Below are 11,642 nucleotides of genomic sequence, written 5' to 3' on the forward strand. Positions count from 1 at the left end.
ATGTAGGACTGGGACTCAAAAAATACAGAAGAAAGCAAAATTAGGAAAAATGAAGTATAATCTTCATATTGATTGAAATGAGGAAAAGCATTGTAATGCAGTGGAAGGAGTCCTAAGGGTGGAATCAGAAGAATTGAATTCAAGGTTTGCCCCTCATTACATTGTAATCTTGGACAGGTCATCAAATCTCTCTGGGCCAAAGTTTCCTCATCCATAAAATAAAGGGTTTCAATTAGATATCCTCTAAGAGCCTTCCCAACTCTAAATCTATGATCTTTTGATGCTATGATCTCTACAACATTCAAGACGGCCATCTTCCTGACAAGTAAGAACAGATACGAATATCAGTAGGAATAAAAATGCTATCTTAAAATCAAGATTTAGAAAACAAGTAAATTGACAGGAGAAGGAAGGTGAAGTCTTGGCACCGGAACAGTATTCACTTGGAAAAAAAAATAATATTCATTTAGAAAGAGATTCATCATGAAATTCTTTAACTGGAAAGTTTTCGTAGTAACTGGAAAATATTTAATTTTTAATATTATTTTCCAGACTTCATCTATTAAGTCATATTATTTTCTTTTAAATAGAGTTCTAATAGGAACTATTAAGATAGTATTCAGATATCAATAATATTAAATAGAATTTATCATCATCTAGGAATTAACTGTAAAGATATTGTTACTTTTCATCAATATCTAACCCTACAAAAATTATAAAACCATTAAACTGCTTTTTCTTTTTTTTGTGTGTGGGTTTTTTTTTTTGTTTTTTTGGGTTTTTTTTCCTTTTAGGATTCTTCATATTCATCTTTTACTGTGTAGCAAAGGAAAATGTCCGGAAACAGTGGAGAAGATATCTTTGTTGTGGCAGATACAGGCTGGCTGAAAATTCTGGTAAAAATGCACAATATATTCTTATTACTACTACATTGTTCATTTAAGTTTATTGGATATCTAAAAGTGGACTATATAGAAATTATATATATTAAAGCTTGAATATAGAAAACAACATTTCCAAAAAGGTTAGTGTAGTTACAAAATGATAAATGAAATCTGCTCAAATTCAAAATTTTATTCCAAAATATTTTGTGTTCATATTTTAAAAAATAAAATTTCAGTTATCTTTATTAATAGTTCAATGGTCAGCCTACAAGTCTATTCTATTATGTTCATTAAAAATCCAATGTCAACTTGGAAATATTTGGTGGAATGCTCCAGAAATTTGTGCTATTTAACATTTTTATTAATGAACTGAATAAAGACATAAGTGGTATGCTGATTAGATTGGAGGTGACAGTACTTAATGAAGCGCTTCAAAAAAGATCTTGCCAGGCAAAAATACCAAATTAAATTAAAAATATGAAATTTAATAGAGATCTTTTAGCGTGATCACAGATTTAGAGCTGGAAAGGACCTTGAAGGTCATGCAGCCTAAACTTCTCATTTCACAAGCAAAAAAAATGAAATAAATTTAGATCCTTATACATGGGTTCAAAAACTCAACTTCAGATTTGAGGGTTTTAGTAGACCCTAGATTCAATGTGAGTCAAAAATGATAAAGCAGCCATAAAAGAAATGCAAAAGCAAAAACAAAAGCAAATGCAATTAGTCTCCATTAAGAAAGTAATGAAAAAGCCCTGAAGTCTGGAAGACTTGAGTTCAAATCTGGCCTCAGACACTTAACAGTTCCTGGCTGTGTGATCCTAGGCAGGTCACTTAGCCCCAATTGCCTCAACAAAATAAAAAATAAAAAAAAAAGAAAGAAAGAAAGAAAGAAAAGAAAAAAAAGGCAACAGGTCCAATAACAAGAAGATAATAATTTAACTGTGCTACAGACCATGGCTAAAGTATCGTGTTCATTTTTGAATACATTTTAAAACAAACATTAATAAATTAAAGAGGAATTAGTAGAGGGTGTAGGGCTTCATGGTAACACAATATGAAGATCAGTTTGAACTGAGATCATTTTGCCTGGAAAAGACTTAAGAGAGATAACTGTCTTCAATAATTTAAAGGGTTGTTGTATGGAAGAGGGAAGGGCTAGAATCATCCTATCTGGTGAAAATGCAGAACTGGGAACAAAAAGTCAAAGTTGCAAAGAGGCAAATTTAGGAGACACTTTCCAACAGTTAAAGCTGATCAAAAGTGAAATAGTTTGACTCAAAAGTGAGTTTTCCCTGATTTTTAATGTCTTTAAGCAAATTCCAGATGACCCTTAGCTGAGAGTATTGTAGAGTGCAGGTATGGGTTGGAATTGATGGCCAGTGAAATGGATACCTACCAACTTTGAAATTTTTTGAGCCTGTGAAATAGAGTTCAAAATCAATTCTTATTTTGTATCCTATTAAATTAATGAGATTCTTTATGGAAGACTTTTAACTTGATTATTTCCTAAGACTTCTTAAAGTTAAAAATATTCTTAAAAATTAACTTAATTATCCTAATGTATACTCCCTTTTATATTATAGACTGGGCAGGTTCTGTTAATCAATTTGTAGATGAGCAAACTAATCTCTGTATACAGTTCTTAGCACATTTTGAATATTTTTTATCTTTTTTTTTCTTTTGGACATATAATAACTAAGAATTAGAAGACTGGATTCCAACCACAGCTCCCCCTCATACTATCATTGTGAGTTGGGTCAACTTCTGATGTCTCTCTATCTTAGTAAAATGGAGATAATAATACACAAATAATAAGTTATTGTGAGGCAAGTGCTTCATAAACTTTAATATGCAATGAAAGTATAAATTAATAATAATCTGTAAAATAAGGGGTTAAATAATCTCTAAGGTCCTTTCCAACTCTACAATCCTATAATCCTTTGACAGTATATTCAACATCTGGCTCAGATTTGTTTTTAATGATAAAATTGAGAAATAAGAAATGTTGAGAAAAATCTTATTTTGAGGCATTTTCCATAAATACTATGGTTTGTGATTTCCACTGACATCCAAGAATCTGTGGCCAGGAAAAGACTGGAATGCAGCACAAAGAGTCCAATCAAGCTCAGTGTGTAAGAAGTCACAACTAATCACCACATGGTCATTTCAGTTATGATGTCTTATATCCATCATCATGATAACCAAACTGACCACAAAGGTCAAAGGCATCATGACTAGGTTCATCAGTCAAGGCTAAAAGATAGAATCAATAACTTTTGATTAACTCATTTAACAGTAAAATCTTGAAACATGTAATTCCTTTGTAAGCTTTTGGAGTGTGATAGTAGTTTCTAGATTTCATTATCTCCCATATACCTGTCCCTTGCATTTTTGCTTCAACAAACTGCACTATTTTCTGTAATGCTTATTCTGCTATAGACTGGAGTAGAACTGCTACTAATGGTTTAAAGAAGCAGATTGTAAACCAAGGAGTGTCCAGTTCTTCAAATTCCTTACAATCAAACAGTAACTCCACTAATTCTACCACCCTGCTAGTGAATAATGATTGCTCAGTACACGCAAATGGGAATGGTATGTATAACTCCACCAAGTATTTCTTGAGCTATTTTAAATGTATTTTTACAAGCAGATCTATCCTCTTGTGATATTTCTAAGTCCAGAGCATAATTACATATGATTTGTTCATTAAAATGGTTGCGAATCACAAAAAAGAAATAGTTATCCAATTTGATTCATGGTAGTGTACAGTGGAACTAATTTTCAAAAGAATATTCACTTCTTTTTTGCATTGTTACTGAATAGAACTTTAAGTCTGGGTGTTGCAAAGTCTGAACAGAGTGCTATCTTTAAATTCCATTGACTGTGTTCCTTAAGAGCCATACTAAAAAGCTCAAATAACCAAATTCCTATGACATCATAACTAGACACTTCCTCCATGCTTAAACCTTGCTATTCTATTAACTATCCTATTTACTAAACTTTCCTTCTGATGTTGATTCCTTTAATCACTATTCAGTTGCACAATACTAAAATATAAAACATGGCCTTTTATATATTATCAACAGATGGATAAATTTTAGTTATTATGTTTCATAAGCCCAGGAATTCTGACAGTTGTATCAGAAGTATCCACCTGTTTTTCCTTTACAAAATTGAGCTGTTCTTTACTGATATATACTTTTATATATTCACTTATCTTTTATATCTTTATGTGTTTTGTTTATTTCTGTTATTATATTTTAAATAATTGCAATTATCCTTGGCTAGTAATTATTAGAATGACTTTTCTTCCCAGATTGTTCATCATCTTTCATGACATTGAATATAGTTTGTGAGTGACTAATATGTCTGCCCCAAAACCTTCAGGTCTCCCAAAGTCAACAAATTCTGTTGGCATTGCCATCACATACAGATTCTGAAAAAAATTACTAAGGTTCAATTTCTTTGAGAGATGGAATTAGTGCCAGTTATTTTACAGCTTTATATTATCTTTGAGTGAAAACTCCCATCATTTCCTATGAATAGTAGTGATAAGATTAATTAGATTCCAAGTATTGAGCAGAATTTTTTAAAAATTGAGATCAGCTAGAAAGGGAGTAATAGGTGTACAATGAAACAACAGGGCATATTAAGAAATATATTAATGCTAGACACAGTGGCATTCAACTGCTACTAAGATACTGAGGCTGGTGGACTGCTTGAATTCAGGGGTTCTGAGCTACAACAAAGCTAAAGTTAATCAGATGTACACATAAGTCCATTACCAATATGGTGAAACCTTGGAAGTAAAAGACTATCTAAGGATCCAGTCCAGGTTAGCAAAGAACAAGAATTTCCATGCTGATCAGTATTTGGATAATGCCCATGAGTGATGGCTATACTTCCAGTCAGGGAGAGACATGGAAATCCAGTCTCAAAAAAAAAAAAAAAAAAAAAAAAAAAGAACAGAGTAATCCCTAAGATTTTTGACCAGTAGTTCTGAGTAGGTTGAATTAATGAGAGGATAAGAAGACTAAATGAATTGGATTTTCCAATCTAATCCATGTCTAGGATTCCTTCCAATTCTAAAACAATTCTTAAAAATTCTCTGATCTCAAAATAAAATATAACTTTGCCCTATAAGGAGAAAGCTTCTCTTTGAACTGCATAATAGAAAGGAGTAGGAGTTCTCATCTCTTAATAAATGCTTCCTCTTGCTAATTCACAAAATGAACCTGTACTCTTCCTCTAGGAAATGCCTCTACAGAAAAGAATGGTGTCTCCTTCAGTGTCCAGAATGGCGATGTTTGCCTGCATGACTTCTCAGGAAAACAACATGGGTTTAATGAGAAGGAAGATCCTTGTACCAACAAGAATAGAGTCTCTCTCAGAAGGACTTCAAAGAGGGATAGCTTACATTTTGTTGAGCAAATGTGATTTAAAAAAAAAAAAAAAAAAGGCCAGCATGACACTGGGTAGTATAAGAGTATAAGAGTCTTAACACACAATGTGAGAAGATCTTAAAACTGACTTATTTAGTGCTCCATGTCCTTGGGGAGAATAGATCCAGGGACTGGCAATGGCTGGGGATAATGAAAAAAAAAGAGTTTTAAAATTCTATTAGAGAAGATTCATCAGAAGCTATATTGGAGCTCATATATGTTTTCAGTTTGGGTCATCATTACTTTCTTTTCAAAGAGAGGGTTGTTTTGTTTGTTTGGGGATTTTCTTTAAGCATTTAAAAAAAATACAGTAATATTCAATAAATATTCTAAGTAGAAAACCCACAACTGATTCTAACTTAGATAGTTTATTTCTTTTGTTATTATAACATATAACAACAGTTAATCACAATTTTTGTGAGTTTAGTACTCCTTATTGTATATAAGTTAAATGCCACAGACCATTAACATTTTCTTCCTACTTTAAAACCATATATATTTATTTCCTATAATGTATTTTTTTCCTTTTGTATAGAACAATGATTGTGTTATTTTGTTTCAAAATGTAATGTAGGAAATGCTAGCTGATGAAGTGAACTCCAACTTCTGCTCTTCATTAGCCAAGAGATTATACAGTATCAAATGCAGCTGTTTACATGGGCCAGCCAACAGGTAAAGATGCTGGCTAAAATGAAAAGTATAAAAAAAGACCTTGAACTAGTTCTTGGTTCTGAATCTGAGACCTGAATTCTGAGATCTGATTCTTGTCCTTTTTGTCTAATTTGAAAGTTTGCTCAAAGGAAGGAAAAGAAATACAATGCAGATCATTTAGCAGAACAATTCTAAACCATTGAGCAGCCTCATTTCCCTGCCTCTTGTCCATCCTGTAAGAGCCTTTCAAAAGAAAGGAACAGAGTAATATTACTTTTTCATGGGAATGTATATAAGGAAAAAATTCCAAGTTACTATTCCCTAGAAGCAAAGTAACTGCAAGGTACATGGTTGACTTTTAAGACTATTAAGCTCTGTTTTACTCTGAGCTATAACTGATAAATATATATGTAATACATATAAATATTAGGGGGCATGTCATGTCTCAAAGACAGTTGTACAGTGACAAAGGTAAGCATGATATTGAGAATGGGAGAATATCCCATAATATTATTATTCCCATAAATATCAAACCCTGATTTTTACATATTAGATGGGTTTGCCTTTGCTTCCCACTTATTGTGTCTTGGTTATTTTCCTGAATATATTCTTTAGTCCTATCGGATCTATTGTATAGATTCACAATACTTGTAAAAGTGAATGTGGGGCCACAGGATAAACAATAATGATGTCTGATATATTTCTGTGAATGCTTTATTTGGCTACTTGCCTTTGCACTGTTTCTTTATATGGTTTATTTAATTCTTTTGTATTTATATTTTAAAATGTTGAAACTGGAAAAATAAATTTCAAGTTAATTTCATTAAGTTTTAATAACATTCATACAAATATAATGTTTGCAGTCCATTTGTTTAAAATGAAACCATTACGTAAATACAAAAAAAAATAGCTCTAAAGTCCAAAATATAAAAAACATTAATTAATAATATTTCCAAAAAATTATGGATCACATTAGGTCACAGGAGTTCTTAACTTTTGTGTGTGTGTGTGTGTGTGTGTGTGTGTGTGTGTGTGATGGATCCTTAGTCAGTCTGGTAAAACCTATCACTAGTATTAAAAATGAAAAATGTTTGACCCAATTATATGCCAATAAATTTAATAGTCTGAGTAAAATGGAAGAATTACAAAAATGTAAAGTGCTTAGATTAACAGAAGAGGAAATAGAATACCTAAATGAACCTGTTTTAGAAAAAGAAATTAAATAGGCTATAAATGAACTTCCTAGGGGAAAAAAATCAGGGCCAGATGGATTTACAAGTGAATTCTACTAAACATTTAAAGATCAACTAATTCCAGTATTAAATAAATTATTTGGAGTAATAGTAAAGAAGTCCTATCAAATTCTTTTTATGAAACAAATATGGTGTTGATATCTAAATCAGGAGAAGCAAAAAACAGAGAAAGAAAATTATAGACCAATTTCACTAACAAAGATAGATGCAAAAATTCTAAATAAAATATTTCCTAGAACACTACAACATATATATCACAAAGATTAACATTGTAACCAAATGGGATTTATACGAGCAATGCATGGATAGTTTAACAAAAAGAAAACTACCGTGTTTCCCCAATAATAAGACACTGTCTTATTATTTTTTTTGGACAGAAAAACGCCAGACGGCTTATTTTCGGGGGAGGGCTTATGTTAATTAACTTTGACAGCAATTTTAATAAACAGGTAAATGTGAACAAAAAAAAAGTACCTTTATTCAATAATGATCATGTCATCTTCTTCAACAACATCGTCATAAGTGTCCATACCCTGAATTCCATCCTGGATGTCTTGCTGCCTCTATTTCCTTCAGAAGAAGTGGACCCAATCTGTCATGTCCAGCAACATAGCTCTCTTTAAATGAACATGTCTTGTCCAGGTAACCTGCTCGTAGTGCCTTGGCGACACAGCTGTCAGTAATTTTATCCCATGACTTCTTCACCCAAGTCACGACTTCTTGCAGACAGGGCTTCACAAAGTTTCCACGCTGATTTCTTTCCATTCTATTTTCAATGTAGTCATTGACTTCCATGCGCAAATGGTTCTTGAATGGCTTATTTATTGCAATATCAAGGGTGTGGAGATAGGCAGCCATTCCTGCAGGAATCATTACTTGATCTATTCTTCTCTCTGCAAGGAAGTTCTTCATTTCTTTAGTGCGGTGAGTGCTGGCTGAGTTCTTTTATCCTTCATCATGCCCCCTGAGTTCTTCTTTTATCCTCCATCATGCCCTTTTTAACCTCCATTATGCCCTCTCATCACACTTACATACCGGGTTTTCAGTCTTCCCTCGTTCTGTCCAACTTGTGAATCTCCTCGACTTGTGAATCTCCCAAACTCAATACTAGTTGAGGCTCCTAGCTTATATATGCTCTCCAAAGGTGTGAACTCTCTTAAAGGTATGAACTCCAATGTGTGAACTCTCCTAAAGGTGTGGACTCTAAAGGTGTGAACTAAATACATAAGCATTTTCTCTATCAATTACAATGACTTAGCACCTTGCTTCAAGTTCTGACCCATAACATCTGCTTTCTTTTGATTTAAAACATAGGGTGGTCATGACCTCCCTGACTTTTCAAGGAGGTGAGAACTCCAAAAAAGAAGGTGATCACCCTTCCCTGACTGCTCAAAAAAGAAGTGAAAACACCATAAAAAGGAGGTGGTCACACCCTCCCTGATTTCTCAGGAAGGGAGATGAAAACACCAAAGGAAATGGGAAATCAAATCAGATTAGCAGGTTTCTGAAGGGGCTCACTTGAAACAGATATACATAAATCCATCAATATGGGAGGTATTACACATAATTACATAAATTACATAAGCACATAGTAACATAACATAGGCTAGTAGTGATGTAACAAATAACATGAATCAATATGAGGAATTATACATGTCTATAAGTCGTAGAAATAGTCCAAAAGGAATCTATTGTCCATTTCATGTGCTAGGAATCCAATAATTCCTACAAGTTTTGAAGTCCTACAATAGTCTCATCAACAATTTTTCATTTCAAGGAATCCAATGATTCCTGCTGGTTTTCAAGTCCTGCAACAGTGTTTATCAACAATTTTTCATCTCAAGGAATCCAATGATTCCTGCTGGTTTTCAAGTCCTGCAACAGTCTGTATCAACAACTTTTTATCTCAAGGAATCCAATGATTCCCTCTGGTTTTCAAGTTCTAAAACAGTTTTATCTTGTGTTAGGGAATCCAGTGCTTCCTGCAGAGTTTGTTCTTAGGTCTTCTCCTTTGTTTTGAGGTTTTTCTCTTTTTCTGTCTCCCTCCAGGTGCTTGTTGCCACCCATCTGTTTCCTTCTCCATCTGTTTCCTTTTCCATCTATAGGCATTCAAGCAAACCCTTTCTCCCAAGCAGTTAACCTATCTAATTCCCTTCTATTTACTACTTTTAGGATTTCTCCTCATTACCTGGCAATTATATTGAAGTTGTTTGCACTGGACACTGCCCTATTGGTTTAAAAGGCCTGTATTTCCCCCAATTGTAATCCCTTTCTCCTATCTGATTGCTTTTCTGTTCATTGATCATCTAATCCCTTTCTGCCATGTGATTACTTTTAGGCTGATTGATCATATCAGACTCCTGACCTTCTAAAGACTCTCTGGATGTAAACTCAGCTGCCATCATGCCCCACCTGTCTCTTGGAGCTGGGCCCTACCTCTCATTTTCCTGGATCAATCTACATCCTGAGGCCCAGTGGAAGCCTTGGTTGCATTTTGAACATGGGGTTTTGGGTTTTCTCTCACCCTGTCTTCTCACTCTATTTCCATATCTACAATGGGCTCTCAAATGTCCAACTTTTCCACATTGAAAACATCGACGAGTTTCTCTAGAAGTCCCTTGCCAAGAGGGACCCTGTCTTCCTATGTTCATCATAGTCTGGGTATAATAAGCATTTGTGTCCACTGTGGCACAGCATCTTATGATCTCCTTTAAAGGAGCATCTTTGTGTAGTCCCCATATAATTCTTTTGCAAATCTCATTAGCATTTTCCTTAGCCAGAAGTCTGGTAATTATTTCTGTAGCTGCATTTTCTCTAATGGTTCTTGTGACAGCTGTTTGCAAACATCCCACAAAATCAGCAAAAGGTTCATTGGGACCTTGCTCTATTTTTGTGAAGGCTTCCCCTCGATCTTCTAGTCTGGAAAGGGAACCCCAAGCTTTTGTTGCAGCAGTTGTGATATGCTCACAAACTGTTGTGGGGTAATTAATCTGTTCTGAATTCTCTCCATACTGACTTTCTCCTGCTAGTTGGTCAAAAGTGATTCGTACATTAACTCTTGTTTGCCTATTGCATCTGGCTTGAATCCTACATAATTCATGATACTCTGAAAGCCACAAGAAGTTTTGTCCAGGTTCTAAACATGTCCTTGATAAGGATTTCCAATCACTTGGGGTTAGGATTTCATAAGCCAAATTATCTAGTAACATCTTAACATAAGAAGATGTAGTCCCATAAAAAGTGTAACCCTTTTTCAAATCCTTAATTTTTTCCAAATCAAAAGAAATGTATCTTCTCCTTTTTTGACCCATGAAGAGTCAATCTCTTCAATCACAGGGTATGTATGTATTAAATCAGCTATATCTGATCCTGTCCTTCATTTTTTGCCTTAATCAATGCTTTTTCTAATCTTGTCATAGGCTGCTTCATAGGTGGTGCTGAATGTGTTTCTGCCTCTTCCCCTCCTTCTTCTCCTTCCACCCATGAAGGGTTAATTGAGGAAAGTAGGTCAGGGTATTGGGAATGATCTAATTTCTCTTGCTGTGAATTCTTACCTGATTCTTCATCCTTTTCACCTAATTTAGTTGGCACCTCCCCCTCCTGCTCCTTCTTCTTTTTCCTTATTCTATAACTTATATAATTTCCTAAAGCCAGTTGTATTAAATTATGTGTATTAAGTGTGTCTTTGGAAATTGAGTCAGGTCCATTTTTATTGTAGAATTGACAAAGTTGCTCTCCTACTAATTTCCACTCATCTAGATCCAATTCTTTTTCCTTAGAGAACTAAGGAGGTGTGTACTGCAGTTTCTAAAAGTTCAGTGATCTGCTCCCAAATTATAATCAAACCTTGGCTTTTCATAACCCTGACAATGCTCTCTATACATTTTCCTTGAAGAGAAACAGAAGGCTATTTTCTAAACATCTGTCCCATTTCATCTGAAATATTACTTTAGCCTTTAACAAAGTTTCCTTGTTGTACTCACCCTAATTTCTGGGTTGAGGAGACTTTTCCACTGAAATCAGGATCGAGTCTGTTCCACGTTCGGGTGCCAAAATGTAATATTCTCTTCTCTAAAGTATAATTGTTCTCCGGGAGCAGATTTCTTGGGGAGCTTCTGGAGGCAGCCTTAGTTTCAGTTCAGTATAATAATCACCTCAAATGCAGCCAGCTGTTAAAATCCAAATCCTTTATTATCTCCTTCAAAATAATCCAGTTAGTTTACTTTGAAGTCTATCTCTCTCTTTGGTTCCAAGAGCGCTTGCCACTAGTCTTTTGCCTCTTCCAGCTTCAGCCTCTAGCTCCCTCTGAATCCAAAGCCTCCAGCCATCATAAAGGTCGAATGTGGAATGAATCTGACTCCTCCTCTGAGAGTGAGATTGTGGGCTTCTGTCTGCCTGACTTGTGAATC

The 11,642-nt window shown here is 34.3% G+C and overlaps 1 protein-coding gene across 1 annotated transcript in view; it reads left to right on the forward strand.

Annotated features, from left to right (window-relative positions):
* Window positions 1–6,803, forward strand: part of ADGRG2 (adhesion G protein-coupled receptor G2) — a 167,519-nt gene extending 160,716 nt beyond the window's left edge. Inside the window, exons 25-27 of the mRNA XM_051984400.1 lie at window positions 795–896; window positions 3,327–3,479; window positions 5,140–6,803. Coding sequence (XP_051840360.1) covers window positions 795–896; window positions 3,327–3,479; window positions 5,140–5,324 — 440 coding nt within the window. The 3' untranslated portion in view covers window positions 5,325–6,803. The remainder of the gene's footprint in view (window positions 1–794; window positions 897–3,326; window positions 3,480–5,139) is intronic.
* The last annotated feature ends 4,839 nt before the right edge of the window (window positions 6,804–11,642 follow it).

Source organism: Antechinus flavipes, chromosome 3, assembly GCF_016432865.1.
Source record: "Antechinus flavipes isolate AdamAnt ecotype Samford, QLD, Australia chromosome 3, AdamAnt_v2, whole genome shotgun sequence".
Classification (NCBI taxonomy): domain Eukaryota; kingdom Metazoa; phylum Chordata; class Mammalia; order Dasyuromorphia; family Dasyuridae; genus Antechinus; species Antechinus flavipes.